Below are 25,761 nucleotides of genomic sequence, written 5' to 3'. Positions count from 1 at the left end.
GTAAAAGAACTCAAATGCCCAAATTTGACATCTAAAAGATCTAAAGACAGTTCAGTCTGTAAAACACCTTTACATACATTTGTTGCACACTTCTGAATGGTTGTTGTTTTTTTTCCTATCATCTTTAGTATGATGTTCTCCCCTCTCATGAATACCCAGCGCTGAGTGACTAAACAGACTCACCTGTACCCTGTCCTCTGGTATCGCACCTCTGATGCTTTTTTCCAGTTTATTAATAATTAGTTGAGTTTGGAGCTACTCCCAGTCATTTCTGCACGACTGCACGCTGCTTTGCAACCCATGTCCCCTTTCACACTATATTGTCAGCTCTGGGGGTCTTGTTGCAGCTCTGCTAAACAAAGTCATTTGTACTACAGTCTTCTTTTGACTCTGTGGTCCTCACTGAACTATCTGTAAAACTGATTAACACTGTGGTTCCTAAAGCAGTGATTACCAATTATAACAGCAGTTTAAAAATCAGATGAAGGGGTGCTGGGGCTCATCTCAGTGTGTTAAAGGATAATTCAGGTTTGTTTGAATTTTCCATTCTTGGAATGATCCTTTATAATAGCCTCATGCACACATGTGGCACAAACCACAGCTGGACAGACCTGTTTCACTAGAATATGCTATGATGAACTACACAATTGCAGATAAGTTAAAACAGATGCTAAAATGAATAGCATACACACAGTGGGGATGCCACAGGTCATTATACTCGCAAATAATAAATTCAGCCACAGGACTCAATGACACAACCGGAAACAGAAGACAGACTGCACTGCTTCTACTTTTCTGTAAATCCGAAGCCAACGTGCATTCCAGCAGCTCAACAAAGCATGTTGACTGATAAATTGGCTTTCATTTAATAGACTCACTAAGCCAACAAACAAGTAATTTGCTTCAGGAGACACTTTATTTCTTTGCCTTTCAGATGTGGCTTTTCTTTCCTCGACCGTTGAAATTAATTTAGTTAAATTTTCGGTCACTTTAAAAGCTTCATCGGCTGCGTTCTGCCATAAGAAGCTTTGAGTTGACAGTCAGCCGCTGTCAGTTCAGATTTACCCCGTTTTCAGACGGGAGCATGTCTTCACACAAAGCTACTGATGAACTGTGAATCTGCAGCAGCGTAATGGGATTATGAGCAGGAAGTCAATCAGCTACAGCTGCAGCCGCTCCACGTGGCAGCAGAACCGATGCATTCGCCTCCCCAGACAGCGCGTGCCAATCACCACTTTTCAAACTAAGACAAAAGAGGGGTGAGGAAAGGTAGAAGCTTTTTTTAAGCTTATTCCATGTTGGAATTATTTCCCTCTTGGAGTTAAATCGTACCTTCCCCTGCTGTCACAGCTCAGTGTTTGTATCTCCTCTCCTTGGGCTAAAGTCCCAATCCTATCAGGCTGAAACAGGAACAAAGACTGCAGTCCCTCACTTCCTGCCCCCTCTTTCCCTGCTCCCACCCCACACCAATCTCTAAAAAAATCCCCTCCTGGTCCTGGTCTGCACCTCTGAGCGACCTGCCAGAGCTCATAATCCAAAATCATATTGAAAGGCAGGAAAGTCACGGTAAGCTCCAGTGTCGTGTCAGAAAATATTGGTGCGTGTAAAATATTCATGGCGCAGCGTCCTGCAGTTGCTGTTTTATTCTGTGTTTAATAAAAGAAATGCTAAATCAGGGTGTGGATTTTAGCAACTGTTTTGCCTTTTTTTTTAATAATCCTCCATGGCCGTAATGCTGGGTCAGATGGAGTTCTTACTTCATGACTTCCAGTGATAATCACTGAGTTTCATGCCTCAGCAATTTCAAATGTATGAATTGTCTCAAACATCCGTTGACTAATGCTCCTGGTGTGCAGAATACTCAGGATTGCACATTTAATATTAACTCAAAACTTAATGAATGGACAATTATAGAAGTAATGGATTAAAATAACTTGCTGACACCAAGACATCCAAGATTTTCTCATTCTCAGCCATTCGCTCCAGCTCTTCTTTCACGGTCTTGTTGGCATTCCAGGGTCGGATATCTGAAGCTGTAAAAATTCTTTCCAATCAAAAGTGTCTCAGGCGGAGACGTAAAACTAAAATCATTCAAACAGTTACATCATTGCATTTATTTTTATCTCTTTGTGTTGAAACTTTATCATTTTCTGTAAATAACATTTTAAATTGATAAATAATGATATTCTTTCTATATGTGTTAAATTGTAAGAACCCTGGGAGACGTTACATTGATGTTTACTGAGGAGTGGAAAGCTTTTAAAGCTAATGATGATGCTAAATTGTAGCAGAAATGATTATGCTTATGAAATAATGGTATTTTTTATTCTGGTCATTTATAGGATTTTTAAAACAACAACAACCAAAAACAAACAAAAAAATGTAAATAAATATCAGCTGAAGATGACAATGGCAGTGTTCAGTTTTATATTTTTACCAACAGTCTTATCTCCATATGTTTTCTTCAGTCCCCGTGTCAAGTTCATGTGTATCAGTCTGGGTCTCACTTTGCATATTAGCTACTTCCTGTTTTATTTTGATAGTCCCTTGTCTTAATTAGATTCTTCTCAGCTATGATCCCAAGTGTGTGCACTCTGCTCTAATATGGCAGATAAGGGAACCCTTGGTTAACCCACACTCTTCAAGTTTGGCAGAAGGTAATCAACATTTGTGGGATATACAAAATGTAAAGAGTTGCTTTTGACTCAGGTTTTATTCCAAACAGGCATGACTCTAACTTTAAATCATGGATAACTTATGGCCTTACATAACATTCCTCTCTCTTACTCATAGAAACATTGTGCTCAGCTTTGAGACTTTGCGAGACAAACACAACCAATACAACTTTCACAGATCCCTACAGCTGAGATCATATATTGATCACGAGTGCAAATTGACTGACTTTACAGATGCTGAGTCACATTTTTCCCACATCCTGAAAAATGCTCCAACCATGACCCCAGCTAAATCCATTTCCAAACTATACAAAGCTCTCTCTAGTGCCAGCGAGGATAACACTTTATACGTTAAAGATAAATGGGAAAGGGAACCGGGGATTGGTATTTCTGTGGGGGAGTGGGGAAATATTTGGTCCACATCCAGCTCTATGAGCTGGAGACAACATGGCTGGAAAAATATTATTAGATACTTCAAGACACCATATCAGGAGAGATAAAAGGTGCTCATATGCCATGCTGGAGACAATGCAGCTCGACTCTTGTTAATCATTTCCATGTCTTTTGGGATCGTCCCAGGTTAAAAGATTTCTGGACGGGTGTCCAGGCCTTCTTAAGCGCAGTTTTTAACGCTCAAATACCTCCAGATTTTAAGGTTCTATACATGGGTCTGGTCCCTTTTCTGGAACGTAGGGGTGAGATTAAGTTGGTTGTTACAGCCCTGGGCCAGCTGTGTACTTTTGTTGTGCTCTGGCTTTAAGACTCCACAGGTCCTTCCCGATTGGAGAGCTGGCAGCGGCTATTGCTAGCTATCACCAGCAGTTGTGCCGGGGCAGCCACTGACAGCAGCAGCAGACCTGACCCTGGCCTCCAAACCCTGTGACATTCGTGCTTGTGATTCTCGTGACTTACCGAGCTTGTATATAGTGCGTAAATTAGTCTTCACTTGTAAATAGCACATTGTAAATAGACACTGAGACAAAAGGGGTTATTTACTTATTTTTCTACTTTTTTTCCTCCATGACAGCAGCACAGGCAACCCCAGAGTTCATGTTTGTAGTTCCATATGTGTTCTACCTTTATGTAATGTGAGTCCCCTTCTGAAGAACATGTGAAGTTTGTAGAACTTTATTTATCAGGCAGTTCTCCTAGTAATATCCATTAGAGGATAATATGCCGATCACTGTGTTTGTCATTTGCTCTCCTGGACTCTAAAAGCCTGGAAAGACTCTGTTTTCATGTCATTCATATGTTGCTATGTTGATGGATTTTTCCTGTCCATTCCAAATAAAGATACAATTTTCTTTTAAAACGTTTACCCTGTCACAGGTATATGTCTTTATGGAAATAACCTTTTCCCCTGACATGCACAAGTATAATTTCAAAGAATATCTGAATAGAGTAGATTTTATACTTTATATATTGTCACTACAGTGATACTATCAACTAAACAAAATGTTATGCTGTTTAGTTTTATCATTTTTTTGTTGGTTCATACTAATCCAACTTTTTTCTCACTCTCATAACTTTCTTCTGTACCACATGAACTACTCTGTCCTTTTTGTTGATGTATTACATTGCTGCATTTTCTCAGATCTTTTCCGTTTTCTTGCTCACCTGCATAGATCATCTGTTTTTACGACTGTTTGCACATTTTTCTTTATTGTAGCTGTTTTAGTTTCTGTACATCTTCCTGTTATGACTTTTCTCTCTCAGAGTTATTCTCTCGTGGATCGTTGTTGCCATAATCGTATGTTTTGTTTCAAGTACTACAGCTCAAACGTTTACCCGGCCTCACTGGGTTAAACTATAGGCTCAAAATATGCAACAACTCAACTCAACATTTTAAGCAACATGGAGACCTGTCCATGGATGGTTAACTAAAATAAAATTTGGAAGCCCTGGTGCTTTATTGTCTGGTGTCACCCTACCACACACCAGGTATCCTCCTCTGTCACACCCACTGTCTGTAGCATCCATCCCTACATCCATGAAACTTGTTCTCCACCCTGCTCTCATTACAGATCCCAGTGTCATCTGCAGACATCATCATCCACAGAGACTCCAGCCTGACCTCATCTGTCAACCTGTCCATCAGGTGCTCAGAAATATCCCTGAAATAATCCCACCCTCACCCTGCCTCCCTTGCTGCTTTTGGAAAATCTCACAAGTAAGCCTGCAGTCTGAGGGCAAAGTCCATTACTGGGATATTATGGCACTGAACAGAGTCTCTAGATTACAAAAACTGCCACCTAACAGGTCCTCAGCTGACACCTTCATTAAATTGTCCCCATAAAACACCAGCCTGAAGAGTAAAGAGGCCCCTGCAGGGTAGTGGCCTTCAGGGCGGAGTTAGGGTGATGAACCTGCATGCTTGTTGGGTCACTGGTACTGATTTTGAAGTAAATAATGTTCCTCGAGCTTTGAGTGGTCGATAAAACAGGGAAAGTGCCATGTTGCAGTCCTTCGGCCCAATCATTACCCACTGCATAATTAATGTGTCCGTTGGGACGAATACATCACTAAACCTCTTCACACGCTTTGCAGTTACCTTTGCGGTCACATAGTTCTCACTAACTTCAGGAAAAAACACTGCTTTTAGTCCCAAGACCCCAACCGCCAGGAACCTTTGATAACTCTTGGTGAGTTTTATTCATCATTACAAACCATTTATCTTCACCTGTGCCTGCTTAAAAGAGCCTCTTGCATCTGGATCTTCTATTCTTAATTATATATGTAGGTACAAAGTTTTGCTCTAATCTCTTTATCGCTTGAATCTTTGGGTCATTTGAAATACTTTACATCACTGTCAGTAAAGTCTAGCTAACTTGTTTGAGACCATTATTTTATTCTTATATAAGCAGGAGACTCGCGTTAGGCACTGACCGTCCTAAAATCAGTGTTAGGGGATGGGACACATCAAAGAGCTGGATAAGCTGTGCATAACCTCTATAACTTCATACCAGCGTTCCACTTCATGCCCCCTGCTCCCCATTTTGAAAGATGATTAGAGAGACCGAGCAAATCCTTTCCCCCTGACCAAACACAAACACGCACACACAGAGATAAACAATGTCTCCCTCCACTGGGCTGAAGCTCACGGTAGCAAAGATGAACTACAATGTCCATAAAGACGTCAGATTTATTGCTGATTTTCTGCTTGATCTGCGTTTAATGTCGAAGACTGTAAGTATCAGCGAGGCCAATTTCCAGGAGCAAATTACGCGCCTGGGCTGAGTCCTTTGTGTGTTTGCTGAGTGCTGAATATAAAGACTATTAATGGTTTGTTGGGCCAAGACTTTCAGAGATCCCTGGGAGTTCCCGGGGTTGTGGAAACTGTTGACAGTACAGTCAACGTGCTGCCTGGCCTTCAGATTCATTAAGTCAGTTTGCCTTAGCTGTGTGTGCGTTATGTGTGCTCCATTAAGCAGCACATTTTCTGTCATCAGCCAGAAAGTCGTGTTTGTGTGTGTTTCACATGCTTGCAGGCTTATATAACCATCCAGTATTATTACACAACGAAGTGCATCAAAGACATGACTCTGGACACCTGAGGCCTGTGCTACTACTGAGGTGTCCTATCATTATGGTATAAACAGGTGACCTGTTTTATAGTCTTAACCCTTAAAGTCTGAACCACCAAATAATTAGCAGAAAATTTACATTGTTTGAAAATTTAGTTCTTATTGAACCTTCTGACACCTTCTGTATCATTTTTGCTACAGTTGACATTTTTTTGTTTCATTTTATTGTATTTATTTTGCAATTTATTGCTTTAAATTATATTGTGCAATTAATTGGGGTTTTTCAGGGAGAAAAAGCAACAGTGATCATGTAGAAAAACATGCATCAAAGATCATCATTATTTATAAAGCACTTTAAAACAACCACAGCTGACACAAAGTGCTGTACATTGGAACTGTAAAATAAAATTACATGAGATATAAATAAAAAACAAATAAAAGAAGAGTGAAATCATTAATTAAATAACTACTTCAATTAAAAGAGAAACTAAGTCTCACTGAGGTTAAAAGCCAAGGAATAAAAGTAGGTTTTAAAACGTGATTTAAAAGTGGACAGTGAAGGGGCCTCTCTAACGTGCATGGGCAAATTATTCCATAATTTTGGAGCCACAATAGAGAAGGCCCTGTCCCCTCTGAGCTTCCTCCTGGATCTCGGTACCTCCAGGAGCAGCTGGTCAGCTGACCTGAGAGACCGACAGGGTGTGTGGGGATGAAGAAGCTCAGAGAGGTAAAGCGGGGCAAGACTGTGAAGGCATTTAAAAACAAACATAAGAATTTTAAAATTAACTCTAAAAGACAGAGGCAGCCAGTGCAGAGAGGCTAGCACGGAGGTTATATGCTCTCTTTTTCGAGTTCCTGTTAGGAGTCATGCAGCCGCATTTTGAACCAGCTGCAGACGTGAGAGCGATGACTGACTGACCCCCACATAAAGTGAGTTACAGTAGTCCAGGCGGGAAGAAATAAAAGCATGGATAGATAAACAACTATATTTTATATACACCTGCTTGTTAGGGCCATATTCTTAGAACCTGTGGTGTGCCATCATAAACAGTATGCACAGTTACTAGACATTGATGTTTTGTTTGAGTTGATGTTAAGGGATATATTAATGCTTACTGAACAATAAAACTTTTGAAAAAAAAATGGTTTGCAGCCAATGTGAGGGGAAAAACTCAGGGAATAAAGTTGTGGCTCATTTGGGAAAAAAACAAAGACTTCACATGCTTCCAAGAATGACTGGCTGATCCATCAACAGGCGGTGATTTTAAACCTGTTGATCTCCAACCTGGAACATTCGTGGTCATCTACCCCAGCAAGAAGTGATCCACCTCTGTAGTACTGAAAACCCGGGATTAAACCTGGAGTTACCTGGATAAGATAAAATCCTGTTTCACAGGACAGGCCTCAAGTGAAAGCTGGCAAACTTTACTCAAACTTCAGGTAAAGCAAAGTTCAGGCCAGTTTTGCAAGTAGTGGCAAAAACCAAGATTCCCAACAGAGAGAGGCTCCACCCAACAATTAGACACAGGTGGAGCAGATTAGGACAGAGCAGGTAATCAGACGGTGGGCTGGACCTGAAAAAAGACATGGGGTGAGTAAACGCAAAGAACAAACAACTACACGCAAAAAAACAACTTAAATTGGGTTAGAAATCACTTTTAAACATAAACATCCCAGAAAACATTTCAGCACCAAGTAGCTGTCAGCTGAACCTTTGTTTGTTTGAAAAATGGTTTCAAAATAAAAGTCTGTCTTTGGCATCACCTGGATGACCTTGTTAGACTTGATGGACTTGTACATTCATCCATAAGCGGTTTAGTTTTTGCCTTCGTAAAGCAGGAGGTAACGTTGTTGCTTTAGCTATGTTTGCTGGGCTATAATACTTTATAAATAGGACTGTGTCCAGGTGGAAAAATTCACCTGTCATCCAATTTGTGCTTCTGGGTCATAGTGTGTCTTCCTTTCTCTGAGTCCTCTTTCAGTCAGGACATGTCTGTGCCCTGAGGGATCCTTTCACACTTAGTTTGACCCCAATTCAGTGGCCTGAGCATGTCTCTGTAAACCCCAAACTTACAGCCAGTGGCCTTTTTGAATCTTACCAACTTTTTCACAATTAAAAAAACTGAACACATGTAACTTTGGTGATATTTTATCTTCTAGAAATGAGAAGAACAAGTACAAAACCACCTTTCCTCTCTGCTGCTGCTTGCCAAATAAACCATTTCAGGTCATGTGACATATTTGCCACAACAGTGTCTTAATCTGAGTGAGTCTGATGAAAAACTGTTAGAGCCAAATGTTGCACTGTTAATTTTGATCAATCAGAAGCTGTCAGTGCAGAGTGGTTAATTTTCTGACCTCCAAATGGGAGGACTGGAGCATGTCCAAAACTGGTTCCGGAGGTTGTGAAAAGCTGAAGCCCATTTCTGTTTGCTGCCACCTTATATCTCTGCATTAGAGGAGAAATGACAGCTTTCATTACTGCTTACTTTAGCAGAATGAATGGTATGGGAGCATCCAGATATTGATGGCAACCATAATATATGAAAAAATAAAGTGTAATTAATTCGCAAGCAAAGAGAAAAAGTTAAAGATTATTTTTCTATGCATGCATAATGGGTAGGTTATTATTTTTAGCCCTGATAATAAATGGAAATGTGATATTGTGAGAGCCATGAAACAATTAGTTCCCATGTGATGTACCTTGGCCAGAAGATGGAACAGACAGCAATCAAATCTGCACATAGCCTCGAGATAACCTCCTCTGATCATTTTGACTCTTAGAATAACCAAACATATAATCAATGTTTATTCCGTATAGACTAAAATGAGTGATTGAGTCATTAAAATCATCAGGGAAGTGTTTCCAGAGGTCAGGGTCAGCGTCTTTTTCCTCCATCATCTTCTACTGGGCCATAAGTTTTTCTGCAGACGCAGGTATCGCCCCCTTGGGGCCATCAAAAGAAAGCAGGTTTAAGGCACTTCTGAAGATAGAACCATCTATTCTACGTCCTTTCAAGCATTTATGGTTGTCCGGCCACCTGATTATTTTTCACCCAATTTTAGCAATAATATTGAGGAAAAGAATAATTAAAAATGATAAAATGAGCAGACACAATGGGGCCTTTGCACCGTCAGTGCTCAGCCCTAAAAATAATATCTGCTATCCCCCATAAGATGGTCTGCAGACCTCCACCATGAGACGCTTCCTGAGCAGCCTGAGGACGGGAACTGTTACCCATATAAAATGCACGGGAAGAAGCAGTGCTGTGAAGGCAAAGGCATGTTAGCTGTGACTAAAATTACATAAAAGCCTATGTGATGTGACCAACTGCTCCAACGTGGCAATATATCCAGTATTTATTCAATCTTTTTTTTTTCAGTGCAGTCCCATTATTTAAATGTAGCCTGGCATTACTGATTTACTCCCTGCTTTATTTATGAGAAAAAAAATTTACACTGCTTGGCACAACTGTTAATTTGCAAATTTATATTCTAAAGTATAAGTCAGCTAATAAATTGTGATTTATTATAGAGGGTTGCAATAGTAAATTAGCTCCAACTGCAGCATTAAAGTGATGGGCACATTAGTTATCAGTAATTAGAATAATATAATACCTTTGTGCACATAAGATATGGCTGTACCCACAGTGGCATCATCCTGTTCTGAAGCTTTGAGATGAATGTTTTCACTGTCGCCATCACTTTGGTCCACTGTAGAATGGCGGGGCAGTCAAGGTCAAAGGTCCTGGTAGTCCAGCCCACAGCTTCCCAAACTGGCTGCAGGCACATGGAACAGGACGGAGCCCGAGCCAGTGATTTAGGTGGCAAGATTATTGCTAGAGACAGACACAGCTCAGGTTCAGACTGATTGAGAAGAACCAGATGAGGTGGTTAAGGAGTCTGTCTAGAATACCTCCTGGGCACATAGGTGAAGTGCTTCAGGCTCATCCAGTTGGAGGAGGTCCCAGGTCAGACGCAGCTGGTTTGAGAATGTCACAGTGTCTCCCCCAGAAGAGCTGAAGGAGGTGCTGAGGAGGAAATAAGTGACTAAGACCATAAACTCATTAGGAAAGTGTTTACAGAGGTCAGGGCTGAGGGCCATTTTCACTAAGATTTTTAGAGGACCAGAAGTCTTTTTGCTGTCACAGGTGTCCTTTACAAGAATGCAGCTTTAAAACGCTGGCTTCACTTTTAGGCCCAGAAGCTACATCGGTCTTTTACACCATCTATAGTTCTGCATAATTAATATTTTTACTCTGAATATTGTCACCAGCAACAATACTGAGGGAAAGTCTCCACCAGCTTCTGAGGGGGAAAAAACCTGACTTCTAAACCGCTAAATGAGAACATGCTGTGTTCACAAGCTGTTAGCTGCATCTGTCTGCAGTTAAAGTAGATTTATACCATTTTTTTTTCCTTAAAACACCACTTTTGCATGAAAGCAATGCAAATGCGGCACATTCAGACTGAAAAGGAAAAACATCAGCGTGTCAGGGGTGGTGCTCTGCATGGACCCACTACCAAGCTCTACGTGGCACGATTAATACCACTTCTAATACTTGTGCTGTTAGCAGAGTGGCATTGTTTTCTTCGGTTCCAAACATGACAGATGCATCTGTCTTGACCTGAGAATAATTTCTTGATGTGCGTGGTCAAATCTGAAAGCTTGAAGGTGATGAGAGTTAACCAAAACCAAAAGCAGAGTCGCTGCTGACAGCCAAACAGGAGGAATGATCTGATTGATACTTGTGAGCTTTCATATCATAAAAGAGCAGTTTTAGTAGCATGTTTAATGCAGTACTTCTACTTGCTCTGGAGTGTTTTCGGTGTATTTGAGAAATGTGAATACCTCTTCCACCACATGCTGTGCAGATACATTATGCTGGTGAGGATGGAGCCTATATTTCCCCTGTCTCCTTACAAACTCTCTTCCTCTCCCTCACTCACATATTAGATGGAGGGGGAGAGCAGTAGCCTACAGGAGTGAAGCATGCATAAAAAGCAGCACAATAACCCCTCCACCTCCACCACCACCAGCAGCAGTGTTGCTGTGAAGCGCGTCAGAGGAAGCGGGCTATGAATCGAGGTGCACAGCGGGGTAAAGAAAACATTTCTTGGGGACACAGCTAGGGGACAGTGCCGGTCTCCTGACTCGGGACTGACACTCCCCTCCCCTCCACGCACGTAAACTAACATCCCGGAAAGCTTCAAGTCCACATCGCGCTGCAGGGGAAAACATCTGAGGTAATTATGCAGACTTTTTTCCACTTCTCTGCTCGCTTTGAAACAACGTGAGCCGAATACGGGAGGGAGTGGAGGCGGTGGCGGAGGTAATGGTGGTGAGGATGTCAACTCAGTGGTAAAGTCGAGAGGCACGTGTTTGTTTTTGAAGTGGGGGGGAAAGGATTCAAAGCGGCTCCGCTGAGACTTTGTCTTTGCAACTGTTTGCGTGGGCCAGTGGATGCATATTTAATCGATGAGTGGGCAGTAGTAATTCACAGTACAGGAGTGGGCAACTGAAGCTGTGGATGAGAGAGAAAAGGAGAGGCTTTTGGTGACAAGTCGATCAGCTGTGCTCACTCTCGGAGGCCTGGGAGAATTCGGTCTTTAAAGCGTCGTGTTGCTGGCTGGGCTCTGAGGCGTGGAGGGTGGGTTACTAGGGGTGGAAGAAGGCGGGTGTTTATTATTTTTAATGTCATAAGGAGGAGAAGCGGTGAGTGAGTGTTACAGAAAAACATCAAAGCTGAACTGTAGTTTTTGGACATTTCTTGACTTTTTCGCTGTTATTGTCGCAGCCGGGGGGTTCTTGGGGGGGTTGCAGCCTCGCTCTCTCTCGCTGGAGTCAGTGTGGCGGGCAGGGACAGTCCAGGCGCTCATATACAAAGCCAGCACGTTTCACTGTGTCTGCAGCAGCTGAGCGGTGCTGAGCACCACCAGCAGCAGCAGAAGCAGATCTGAGAGGATTTGGGAGCACAGTTGGAGGATCGACGACGCATCGATGATGAAGCTCACCTGCTGTTTGCAGGTTGCTGGTCTGAGGTTGGAGGGTGCCGAGTGAGCGGAGGTGTTGCCGAAGCGCTGTCCGAGGTGCTGAAAAGCCCGCGGACAGAGCGCCGTTGTCGCCTTTCCAGTCGAGATGACACGCACGAACTGACGTGAATGCCAAGCAGCACAACGCGGCGGTTAACACGGCTCCCCTGGCCAGAGTGCATGGGACCGCGAGTCCTCTTGGCGTTAGAAACATGGAGAGAATTTTCCTGCTCGTCCTGAGCTGTCTCGGCGTCTCTCTGGTCACAGCGGGTAAGTTTACGATTGTGTGCAATTACAAAGATGTTCAGCGAATTTCAGCGCAGCAGCACCTTCCAGAGTGGCTTTTATCTCTATTTTCTTCCAACTAAACGAACCGTGGAAGAATTGCTCTATCGGCATCTGTGTGAGAGAAATGCTGCTGGTGCTGGGCTTCAGATTTAATTCAGTGTTGTTGGTGGCGTTGCTATTGTGAGACGCTGCGTAGTCTGGTGTGTTTGTGGGGAAACGCTGTGTTTGTAAGACAATACATGCATTTCTGTACTGTCGTCTAATTAAACATGCTACAGTTAGCGGTGGTGAGGGATCCACCTCACCAGACACAGTGGGGCTAAACTATGCTACTGTCTGTCTGTGTGCGTGTGTGTGTGTGTGTGTGTGTGTGTGATTGATGTGATCCAAGCTGACCTTTGAATTTCATTTCAGGTCGGTACTATAAACTGCTGCATGTCCACACACAGGCAAACTATCCCAGTGTGAAAATTAGACGTATGTAGGGACGTTTGTTGACTCCGCTGCTCATTACAGACACTTCCCTCTAAGTCTGGCTGTAGTCGACAGCCACTGGCCACTATAAATACATGATTGGACTGCCAGGGAGCGACAGGGGCCCTCTGATGCTTGCTGTGGAAGTATCCAGCTCACCCTGTGTGTGCACATCTCTAAAACAGGCTTTTTAGATCTCAAACTACACACTCTTGACCGCTCTCTGTGATGAAGTGCCACACTACACTCCTGCCATCAAAGTGCACCTTTAGTTCACTCAGCACACTCCCCCTCCATAGCCTTTCCACTCACGATACATCACTATCCTGCTCCTGTCTCTGCACACACACACACACACCCTCAGTCGTGTGTGTTTTCGTCTCCTAAACTTCCAGAAATAGATGTACAGTAAAAGTCAGTTTAGGTCCCTGCAGGCACAGACTACACAAATGTGCCCCTTAGACCTCTGTATTGTCAACAATGTGCACATTTGTAGAGTTTCTTCTTTATTTCTTGGCAACTAAAACAAACCATTTCATGCTTGCAAACCCTCCCAAGTCTTTGGTCTCCGTGTGCCTGGTGGGTTTTTACAAGTGGGTTCCCTCCTGCAGTCCAAAGACAAGTATGTCAGGTTAGTTTGCTTGCTTAAACTGACCACAGGGGGGAATGCATGATGGATAAAGCTGTGAGAGACAAGCAGGACTCAAAGATCGTGGCTCAAAGAGTTGGCAGTTCGTCTTGTAACTGGAAGGTTGCCGGTTCGAGCCGGGGCTCGAACCGGAAACATTATTATTATTAATGTTGTTATTATTACCCGGCTCAGTCTCGGTCGTTGTGTCCGACCGAGTGTGTCCGTTGTGTCCTTGTGTCCTTGAGCAAGACACTTCACCTGCCTCCACCAGTGTGTGAATGTGAGAGTGAATGAATAGTGGAATTGTAAAGCACTTTGAGGGCCCCGAAAAGCGCTATATAAATGCAATCCATTATTATTATTATTATTGTAAAACCACTATCTGAATGCCTGTTTCAAAATGCATGAATAAATAAATGGATACCTTCTAAACAATATTACGCTTGAAAAACAAAAAGTGAATTTTTCTATAGTTGCATTAAAGTAGAAAATGCCACCAGTGGTTTAAAACTGGTGTAGAAGGATGGAGAATAACAGCAGCACTTTAGATGGAAGCAGCAGCACCTTTAAAGGTGCAATAAGGAACTTTTTTTCCGTCAGTGTGCAGAAATGATGCTGATTGCAGCTTTAACTGCTTCGTTTTATGAGTTTGTTTCTTTGCATTTATATTGGATGAACGTCTGCATCGGCTGATATCAGTCAGTCTGTACTGATGTCAGCAGCCAGTGTTGATCTGTTGGGTTGCATCAGTTTTGTGCTAGATGCTGAACAATGATGCGACAAAAAGCCTAAACCCTTCAAACGGTTCAGTGATTATTATTAATATTATTTTAATGTAGACTTATTTTATTTCTTTGGCAGAAATAGTGGATGAAAGGAAAATAAAATCTAAATATCAGCCAGAATCGCTCCATCCCTGTTTGTTGTTTCTCTTATGAAACAGCTATGACTGTTGGGTACAATTATTAGTCGAACATGTGCTGGACAGACATTTGATCATAGGTGTGTTTCTCTCTGTTAGTCCTCGAATAGACTGAGGCTCTGTAGTCTCTCATCCTGTGACATGTGAAATAGGCTCCAGTCCCTCCGTCACAACTTCACAATGGATGAGCAGTAAAGAAAATGGATGGAAGGACTTCAGCAGAACCTTACTCTGTTATAAAGCCTTTATTAACCCTATAAATACCTCATTCAAAGAGAGACAATTATGCAATTCTAAATGTTATCAAGTGTTTCTTTATGCTTACACCTGTTGTGAGTGCTTCATCACAGCAGTTGAGAGCAGATCTGAGATTTTCATCAGCAATTTTAAACGCACCATTTATCCAACCGGGCATGCAGTGAGGTGGAGGATAGCTGACGCTGGGCAGAGGCATCCACCACCGAGCTAACAGAGCTGAAATCACCTTCAGAATTCAGCCAGTAAGATTCTGCTGGAATCTAGTGCTCTAGAGACACGTCGCCTTGTTCCTCCCATTAACTGACACATACCTGAAACTAGAGATGTCAAGCTCACTTAACATGGTCGGCCACACACAGCTCACTGTGATCTCTGTCAGTGTAACAAAGTTTAACTACACTTTTAACTGAGACGCCTTAAAATAAGAATAAAATCATTTTTAACAGCGTTTTCAATTTTTCTACATGAGAAAGAAATGCTGCTGTCAAAAATAAGAGAAATGTGTCAGCATGATTTAAACATGAAATAAATAAATGTGTCAAATTAGAGAAAAACGTAATTGTTTATCTCTTAGTTGATTACTGTGGTGTAGTATGAGGACTTCTTTATCAGCAGGGAAAGCTGTAAAACTGAAATACAAGCAAAAAAGACCAAAATTCAGCCTTCCTCATAATTTTCCAAAGCAGTCCAGTGGGCTGGACTGGAGTCTTTGCCGAGCCGATTCTGGCCCACGGGTCTTATGGTTGACACCCGTGCCTCAGATCTTTCACGCACAGTTTTTATAGTGAGTGACAAAGAGATGAAAAATACATAAACTGTCCCGTTTCAGCGGTGGTTAAAAATGGCCAGCTGAGGCAGGGTGTGATTGGCCGTATGCACGTTCTTCCTCTTGGGATTTAATCTAATGGTTTATGCAAGATCAACATCACCCACCGGTTTTAGACGCCACATTTTGAAGCTACTAATACAGGGAGTGCAGAATTATTAGGCAAATGAGTATTTTGTCCACTTCATCCTCTTCATGCATGTTGTCTTACTCCAAGCTGTATAGGCTCGAAAGCCTACTACCAATTAAGCATATTAGGTGATGTGCATCTCTGTAATGAGAAGGGGTGTGGTCTAATGACATCAACACCGTATATCAGGTGTGCGTAATTATTAGGCAACGTCCTTTCCTTTGGCAAAATGGGTCAAAAGAAGGACTTGACAGGCTCAGAAAAGTCAAAAATAGTGAGATATCTTGCAGAGGGATGCAGCAGTCTCAAAATTGCAAAGCTTCTGAAGCGTGATCATCGAACAATCAAGCGTTTCATTCAAAATAGTCAACAGGGTCGCAAGAAGCGTGTGGAAAAACCAAGGCGCAAAATAACTGCCCATGAACTGACAAAAGTCAAGCGTGCAGCTGCCAAGATGCCACTTGCCACCAGTTTGGCCATATTTCAGAGCTGCAACATCACTGGAGTGCCCAAAAGCACAAGGTGTGCAATACTCAGAGACATGGCCAAGGTAGGAAAGGCTGAAAGACGACCACCACTGAACAAGACACACAAGCTGAAACGTCAAGACTGGGCCAAGAAATATCTCAAGACTGGTTTTTCCAAGGTTTTATGGACTGATGAAATGAGAGTGAGTCTTGATGGGCCAGATGGATGGGCCCGTGGCTGGATTGGTAAAGGGCAGAGAGCTCCAGTCCGACTCAGACGCCAGCAAGGTGGAGGTGGAGTACTGGTTTGGGCTGGTATCATCAAAGATGAGCTTGTGGGGCCTTTTCGGGTTGAGGATGGAGTCAAGCTCAACTCCCAGTCCTACTGCCAGTTTCTGGAAGACACCTTCTTCAAGCAGTGGTACAGGAAGAAGTCTGCATCCTTCAAGAAAAACATGATTTTCATGCAGGACAATGCTCCATCACACGCGTCCAAGTACTCCACAGCGTGGCTGGCAAGAAAGGGTGTAAAAGAAGAAAAACTAATGACATGGCCTCCTTGTTCACCTGATCTGAACCCCATTGAGAACCTGTGGACCATCATCAAATGTGAGATTTACAAGGAGGGAAAACAGTACACCTCTCTGAACAGTGTCTGGGAGGCTGTGGTTGCTGCTGCACGCAATGTTGATGGTGAACAGATCAAAACACTGACAGAATCCATGGATGGCAGGCTTTTGAGTGTCCTTGCAAAGAAAGGTGGCTATATTGGTCACTGATTTGTTTTTGTTTTGTTTTTGAATGTCAGAAATGTATATTTGTGAATGTGGAGATGTTATATTGGTTTCACTGGTAAAAATAAATCATTGAAATGGGTATATATTTGTTTTTTGTTAAGTTGCCTAATAATTATGCACAGTAATAGTCACCTGCACACACAGATATCCCCCTAAAATAGCTAAAACTAAAAACAAACTAAAAACTACTTCCAAAAACATTCAGCTTTGATATTAATGAGTTTTTTGGGTTCATTGAGAACATGGTTGTTGTTCAATAATACAATTATTCCTCAAAAATACAACTTGCCTAATAATTCTGCACTCCCTGTAAAAGAGCAGACTTTGACTCACCAAAAGCACAAATTACCTGAATGGTCTGCTCCACACAGCACGCCATGATATTAGTCAGATAATCCATTAAAATGCTTTCAAACGCAGCACCGCAGTTGAGAGCAGACAGTGATTGGCTCTAGCTCCCCGTCACCTGTCAGGGACACCTGTCTATCAATGTGGCCATGCCCCTGACTCCAGCATGCAGATGGACATAAACAAATTCAACCAGCTCAGAGTTACCATGAAGGGGGAAACTATCCATCGAGCCCAACACTGAGTTTAATTTCAGGCTGAAAATAAAGATTTGAACACTTTGATGTTTGGTAGTTTAACACAGGGAGACTGACTCCGTTTTGCAGCCGGCCTCAAGTGGCCACTGGAGGAACTTGAGTTTTTGCCACCTCCCGTAGATTTCTGCTTGTTTTTAACCTCTGTCAGCGCCCTCTCCTCTGATCTTATAAAGTTGAGTTCACTTAAAATCCTTTTTCCTTTTCAACACTTCTCTGACAACAAAAATAGTTCTTTTCATTTCTGTGTCTCAAAATGTGAGGCACAAAAGCCGATTTTCTATGCAAATGCTAAAAAATGAGGATTTTTGCATCCTTTCATGGATGAAGACAGAGGTACAAATCCAGCTTGTGCACATGCGCGAGACTTGTTTTTAACCTCTGTCAGCGTAAAACTTACATTCTTTTTATGGCCAGCAGGGGGCAACATAATGACTGTCAGTCGATTCGAGGTCAACCCTCAGCTTCCTCACTCTGATCTCTCTCAACACTTGTATATTAAAAGTAATGATTAAGCCCAACAAATAAATAAAGTCTTATTAAAAAGAACATGAAATTAAATTTGTAAATTATTGTAATTACAAGAGGAGAATAAATCAGGCCATGCTCGGTGGCTCATGAAGATTCACCTCAGATGATGCTGTTGTTGAAAATGTTTGGCTCAAATCTTCACAATGGCGGCTCTTTACATCTTTTATATACAGTTAATGGATTGTGATTATTAAAGAGGACCTACAGCTTTATGAATGTGACTCACTGTTTTACTGCAGAGGTTTATGCCTCTGGTCCCTGGACTCAGGCCAGAGGACCACTGTTGAATCTTTCTGCGTCCTTTAAATCCTTTCATCTCCTAAATGTATCTAAAAATAAATAAATAAAAATCCAACAGATCAGGATCATTCAAAATTATCACATCATCACACTCTATTTTTACTTTTTCATATTTGTTTGGCTTACTATTATAAACCTCAGTGAGTCAAAATGCTTGGTGACACTTTTGGATTCCCTCTCCAGCATGATTCAAGCTTTTGTCTCCCACTTAGTTTAAACATAGTTAGACGCCTGCAGCAGGAAAAGTGCCGAAGCAGAGAGGTGGGCCGGCAGGAGTAAAACTGACACCGTGGTGACGTCTTTAAGGTTGTCTGTGTTTACAGGGACTCATAAACAGTCGGTTGGTCCTGTGAAAGGAAAGGTAATGTTTCCATTTAAAATGTAAATTGACTCTCTTAACACATTCATCTAAATGAGGCCATAAATCCTTGCAGGCAATTTTGCTCACTCCCTAACGGTTCTGTGTTTGAGGAACAAAAAGAAAAGTCAATGAATCAATCAAGAAAGTGAACAGAGATGGAAAAGCTGCAGGCGCTTTTCTGTCTTTGAGGGATGTTTATAATAATTAAAAAGCGAAATCTTTCAAGAGATAACAGAATTTTGATTTTTTTTTTTTTTTAGCTGTAAACCAAAAAGATTCAATAAAATTATGGCACCTACCTGCCAGGTGATGCATTCTCTGTTAGTACAGTAGATTATGTGTCAGGTGCTAAGCCATTTAGCATCCACAGAGAGGCCAAAGTTTGTAAAAGCTACCCATCTCCCGCGCTCTCTCTCACTGTCAAACTCATGCTCTGAATATTTATGAGACTTCCGATCCGTCACAGAAATGCATAAATACTGCAAAATCAAAACAGATGTGACTTTGGAAGAGCCTCTCTGTGCCATTTATCACACGTAGCAGTTTCTCAAATTACAAATGCTTGTTTATGCTTTAAGGGCTGCTCAGCAGACACCGGGCTGCATTATTCATTTAAAAAAGAAAAAACAACCTGCAGCGCTCCGATGTTATTGTTTCAAGACGGCACTTTTTGTCACATGCATGAAATTAGGTGAGTGATTGTACGTGAACAGAGAGAAGGTGTCAGGCTCTCACGTTCAACAACACGTTTGTAGAAATTAAAATCAGAAGCTGTTTTCTGTAGCTTCAGTCCTGTGGATTCAACCCCTCTGCCCCAATTTTACTCAAATCTGTGTCCTATAGACGTGCCGGGTATCTGGGGCAGCAGGAACCTGATTGGAGGGTTGAATCATCACTGTTCCTTCTGAATAGGCTCATTACGGGGCTTCGGGAAGGATGGCAGGTGTGTGTTTGTGTGTGAGATTCACAGGGGATGTGGATTTTGTCTGTGATTATCTGTTTGTTCATTAGTCCATTTTACAAGCATGATTAGCTGTTGGCAATTATTCGCTATTTGCAGCCTTGTTTACAGTTGGAACGTTTTCTCTTAAAGCTGCGTTCTTGTTTTTTTTTTTCCATACAGTCGCTGCACTTTCTTCTTACAAACATCTTGCATCAGATTTGGGGGCTTGACAGGGATATCTCTTATTATGCTGCAAGTGCATGTAAAAGTGGCGTGAATACACAGTGCCAAGCCACCCCTGTTAACCATAAACCTGCATGTGTAAGGAGGAGGCACACCCTGCATCTCACAAAGTTGCAGCTAAATTAAATCCACATTTTATTTCAATGGGGAAACCCAGTGATCACAGCCTCTTTGGAATAAATGAGTTTTTTCTCAACATTATCCGTGAGAAATGCCAGCTCAGTCTGACTGAACATGAACCCAACTTTAACCTGACAGAAGTTCAGGGGTTCAGCGATCGCATCATGTAACCAGATATATTTCCTGTCGTGCAAACACGTCTAAAGAGGAATACTTGGGCGACTAAATTTCCCAAACATGTCTTAGGTTTTCAGATATTAGTTTGCACCAATACAACTTTAAAAGCTTGAGTAATGAGACGTCAGTGCCTCTGAAAGATGGATATAGCCATCCTGACATCAGCAGCTGCTTTAGGATTATATATTTATACCACAAACTGATTACACCGCTGAGGTCATGCTTTAGTTTGAATTATACACATCCCTTTTTTTATATTATCTTCTTTATTTTTTTTACAATTTCCATGGAAACCATCTTTATGTGTGATGTATGCTGCAATATTAGCACTTCATATAATTTCTTATTGGCAAATAATTAAGGTGACTTTCCATTCTTTTGTTTCTGGAGTGTGAGTTTGTGTGAAACAGAATATAAAAGATGAAAATAGAACTAATTTATAAGCCTGGTTTGACAGAACTGGTGTATCTCTCCAGCACAGAAGTGAGATAATAGATAATACAATATTTATTTATTTCTTAAAGTCCATCCTCCCCTGTTGTGTTACATTTTGTAACTGTCAATAGTCCCCTGATAATCCTTCTTAATCCTTCCCGCACCCCGTCACATGTTGTCATCTGACAAGGCAAATGAGAGGACGCGTGACGAGAAACCAGTTTCAGAGTGGCAGCACGGCAGAGCGTTTGTATCGACTCCACAATGCTGCTGCTCTTTTCTGCAGCACGGTGTAACCTCCTTAACCCTCTTCTTCCCTTCAAAAAAGCCTGTTTGAGTTCGTCTTTGAGAGCTCGCCAGCAGCTTTGCAAGATGCAGATGAATAGAGTGATGGCCTTGTAGTTAACAGCATACGCACTGAAGCTTTTAGAGGTGGCAGCATTTGGAGTGAGACCAAAGGGCAGGAGCTGGAAAACAAATGTCATTTTACTTGGAGGTTTCTCTCAGAGCACATTTGTATTTGTTCAGCAGCGTCGCTTTGATCTAATTTCTTAAATTACCAGCTTGTGTTTGCTTGCCTTTCAAGTCCACTCATGTCTGTCTGGACTTGTACGTATTGTGAAGACTCCCGAGGACATTTAGTACTTTAGGCCGGGAGCAATTTCAGAAATATGGTGACAATCCTTCTGCTCCTGAAACACGGCGTTGAATAGTGAGCATAAAAGTGTTGTCGCAGTATTTCTTAGTTTGTTTCTGTGATAATTGAGATCTGCACATGTGAAATCTTGACCCACTAAAATCAGAGCGGGTCTTCCAAGTCATTCTTATGCCAAATCTGAAGGCTTTGAAGAAAGCTCTTGTTCATGAGAATAGGGTGGACAGTGCCTCCGGCTGTGGCTGCTGCTGGGTCTGAAGTGTAAAACTGAAATGAAACGGGCATCAGAGGACAGATTGGCGCAATCATATGGACCCTGCACTCTCAGAAATAGGGGTACCAAAGTGTACCAAAAAGGGTACAAATGCTTGTCGCTGGGGGTGTTCCTTTTTGAGGGACATTTCTGTACCCTTTAGGCTTGGTACATTTTTGTACCTTATGAAGTTGTACCATCTGAAGTACAATCATGTACTTTCCTAAGACATAAATGTACCTTCAAACTATAGTACAGAAATGTTCCCTTGAAAAGGGTACAATAGGGTACCTATGAGGGTACCCCCCCAGCGACAACCTATTTCGTACCTAAAGAGACAAAAATGTACCCCCAATAGTCCAAAATATTTGGTTATTTAACCATTTATTTTCGATAATAGAATCACATCAAAGCATTTAAACAACCACAGGAATACATCCTTGATTACATTCGTATATTGCCATAGGACATGTCAAGAAAAATACATTCATTTAAAAAAGTAAACAATCACATAAAGACATTAAACACCTGAACACATGTTTTGACGGATCACAGAGATGGCATGTATTTAAAAAACTGTCCACACAAATGTTTTGCTCTACTTCAACAAGCCAGAACATATATATGTCATATATATAGACAAAGTGGAAAATGTGCTTGCAATCACGTCACACAGAATACCTCAAGGACACAAACAGCCTATCATCAACTAAATAGGTGTCTAGAGCTTGAAAGTCTAATTCATTTCCTGGATTGAACAGGATCCAGTCATTGTCAACTGCCACTTGGTAAGCATGGAAATGACATTCATAAGTGCAAGGAAGTAACAGTTTCCCACACAATACCCAACAAGTATCAACATTCAAAATATACTTGATTTTAAAGAATATAGGTATGGCTTCAGTGTGTACATGGCCAACTACAAAAACATCCTCAAGTTCATATTTGACACTGCTGACAGATATAGCAGACACACGCTGAAGCACTTTATCCTGAAAATGCACATCTGTAAAACTTTTGTTCATTTCCAGAGTATTCTGTAAGTCACCTGGCAGAGATGAAAATGGCACACTGACACTTGTGCTGAGTGAATGTTCAAAGTCAACAAGCAACCTATCTGAAGAAAACTCCCAGCACTGTTTCATTTGATGACGATTGCTAAGAGTTGCAGTGATGTTTACAAAGTTTTTGCATTTACTCGCTATATTTTTGAAATATTGATGCTTGCTTTCATATCTCATACACCACAAAGGGCGAAGAGGACCATACATCAAAATCAGCCTTGGGTAGTGAATAAGGTAGTGACACTTGGGTGGGGGCATATTTAATAGAGTTGGTTAAGTACCCTGGTGACACTTACTGGCAGGGGTTTGTCTCCCTGGTCTCCTATGTTGACAATGCAGTTCTGAAGAAAGACAAGTGTTTTCTTGAAGTATGCAGGGTAGGTCATGTTGAACACGAAGAAGGTGGAGAATGCTGAGATGTAGGCCTCATCCAGCGAGCGGCACGAGCAAACATCCACTCCTTCAACTGTCACAACACAGCGACACTGTCTTGAGAGGGCAGTTGTCCAACTCTTATCCTTCATTCGAATGGTTGGGTATGGACTCGTGGGAGTATTCTGCAGAAGAGGAAGAAAAACATTAGTATACAGTATGTTTAAGCAATATGTGCCAAGTGGATTTTCAACAGATTCCTCAAATTACCTTCTTTTTTTGCTGCAAAACAAAACTGTCTATTCTGATAACCTGTAAACATGGCCCCTACTCCAAACAAAAAGCTTCTTGACCAATGACTGTTGTGGTAGTGTTTGATAAGCTGCTAAAGTTTGACATAATATTCAAGGGCAAAAGCAATCACCCCTGACAGTGACAGTACCTGTGAAGAAGAATTTCCCTAAGGGGACAATAAAGGTCTATCTATCTATATAAACACCAGACAAAACCCAAGAGCACAGCAGCGTTTCCCCTACATTAGCTTAGCTGTGATGCTGAACCGCAGCTGAATTCAGCTCCATGCCAACAAAACACCGAGAATGAAACTTGTGGCCAAAGGCTATGCATTGCATCATGCATTTACCTCTCCAAGGATGATGAAATCTTCTATCTTCTCCTTGAAGATGGATGGCAAGAGGAGAAGTGCCCCCTTGAAGTCAATTCCTAGGTCATACAGATGCAAATGCACTTCATTAGATTTTGATATCATGCAAATTCCCATTAACATGCTCTTGACATGGCACTATGGTACATTAATTATCTTTGGAAGAGAGAGCAAATGAATTGTCACAAAATATACTATTTGTATGAGGTCAAATTAGCACCTGTAATGTCTTCAGCCAGTGCATTCTCTCTTGCCTCCATGTAGACCTTCTTCAGTGGCAAATCCTTGGTCATTTGAAGAACATTTTGAAGAACAGCAGTGAAGTTTTCGCTAAAGCGGCGACAGATGTTGCGAGGGATGCATTAAATCAACCTCATCACACAACTGGAAATGAAAAGAGCAGAGTAGACAAAAGAATGACATTTTACATTGAGGATTTAAACTTTTGACATGTTTAAAGACACAGACTGGAGATAAATGTAAAGTGCTTTAACCCTTGAACAAAAATTCTAAAGATAATAAACAGACTGATTAATCAGTTAGTACAGAAAATAATAATCAGATTTAGAGACAAAAAAATCATTAGCTGTTTCCCCAATCATCTTAGCAATTCTTGTGTTGCAGACAGTGTCCCTGCGCAGAGCTTACAGCTCTCATATTCGAAAATCCCACTAAGTAGGTGGAATGGTACAAATGTGTACCTTCCATTGTTTAAAATCCCTTTGAGCGGGAAACAAGTTAGATGCCATAAATTTTGCTTAGAAAACGATTTTGTTAATAGCTATATTTACATACTAGCATGTTTTGAGAAATTATTGATTTTTTTACATTGTTGTACACGGTTAGTCACTATTTATTGATAAAACACTCGAATACGGCGGGCAGACAGACGTTGAACATTCCACCAACAGTCTAAATAGTCCACATTTGTACCTTTCTTTGTTTAAAACTTAGCTAACTGCTAGCTTTCACCCATGTTAAATCTAGCTCTTCGGACTTTTGCTAACTCTACTGTAAAATTACACGTTGTAATTTTTATAAAAACACAAAATCACACCCGACTTACCTCTAAACCTTTGCGCCTCGTCGTCTGACACATCAATGCCTTCTTCCATCAACTTTTTAAGGAACTCCTCTGTCGATAACCCCCTGAGAGTCATTTTCTAAACGCTAGTCAGCGCGGAGGCGGAGCACTCTGGCACGCTGGCTTTTCAGCCTTTGGGATTAATGCGTGTTGCGAACTTGACACATGAAAATACAACATTGTGGTATTAATGCGCAGTTGTTTAGAAACCGTTATGCTGTCTTGACGAACTATATTTGTAACTTACAAAATGTAGTCACCGTAACATAAAAATCTGCTTGACATTTTAACTTCCAAAGAACCTCGGTTTAACTTGATGTTGCAAATTCCATAAAAACCTCACAATTAATGAACAATTCTAGGATGTAGTAAAAGCGAAAAAGTAAATGGCCAAACATAACAGTAAAATGATTTCACGTTTTTGAAGGCTACAACCAAGATTTAAAACATTAAAAATTATAACTGGAACTTAATAAAATGGAAATGGACCAGTTTTTTTTAACATCATTTGATGTGCCTGCATGTCATTGTGTGTGTGGTTTTTTTTTTTAAATATAATTTAACATAACTTACACAAAGGTAGGTTACAGATATTCTTTGCATCATAGGATAATTTACGTACAGAGGAGAGGACCAACAGATTTGATTATAACATGTAGCTTTTATGAGCACACTCACATCTCATATGAATTTTACAATTAACCAGGCCCATCCAGATTTTCCCATGCTGACCCATTACCACATTCTGCCACTGTCACTGCAGTACAGGTCAAAATGGTACAGATTTGTACTTTATTTCAAATTGAACCTTTAAAGGGGCATTTCTGGACTTTTAAAGACCAGTATTGTACTTTTAAGGGAACATTTTAAAAAAAATGTACCTATAGGTACAAAAATGTTCTTCTCTCGTACCTCTATTTCTGAGAGTGTGG

General features: G+C 41.4%; 1 protein-coding gene and 1 pseudogene across 2 annotated transcripts in view; one reads left to right on the top strand and one right to left on the bottom strand.

Annotated features, from left to right (window-relative positions):
* The window catches only part of LOC146365512 (plasma membrane calcium-transporting ATPase 1-like), a 58,651-nt pseudogene extending 46,237 nt beyond the window's left edge, over nucleotides 1-12,414 (bottom strand).
* The window catches only part of fndc5a (fibronectin type III domain containing 5a), a 55,931-nt gene continuing 41,720 nt past the window's right edge, over nucleotides 11,551-25,761 (top strand). For both annotated transcript variants that reach the window (XR_014798522.1, XM_084913950.1), the window contains exon 1: nucleotides 11,551-12,502. Coding sequence is in view for 1 of the 2 variants with exons in the window: in XM_084913950.1 (XP_084770076.1) it covers nucleotides 12,445-12,502 (58 nt within the window). In the remaining variant the exon portion in view is untranslated. The remainder of the gene's footprint in view (nucleotides 12,503-25,761) is intronic.

Source organism: Perissodus microlepis, chromosome 19 (assembly GCF_051167445.1).
Source record: "Perissodus microlepis isolate ML-2025 ecotype Zambia chromosome 19, ASM5116744v1, whole genome shotgun sequence".
Taxonomy (NCBI): domain Eukaryota; kingdom Metazoa; phylum Chordata; class Actinopteri; order Cichliformes; family Cichlidae; genus Perissodus; species Perissodus microlepis.
Note: the sequence above shows the minus strand (reverse complement) of the source record. Positions and strands in the feature narration are given on the sequence as shown.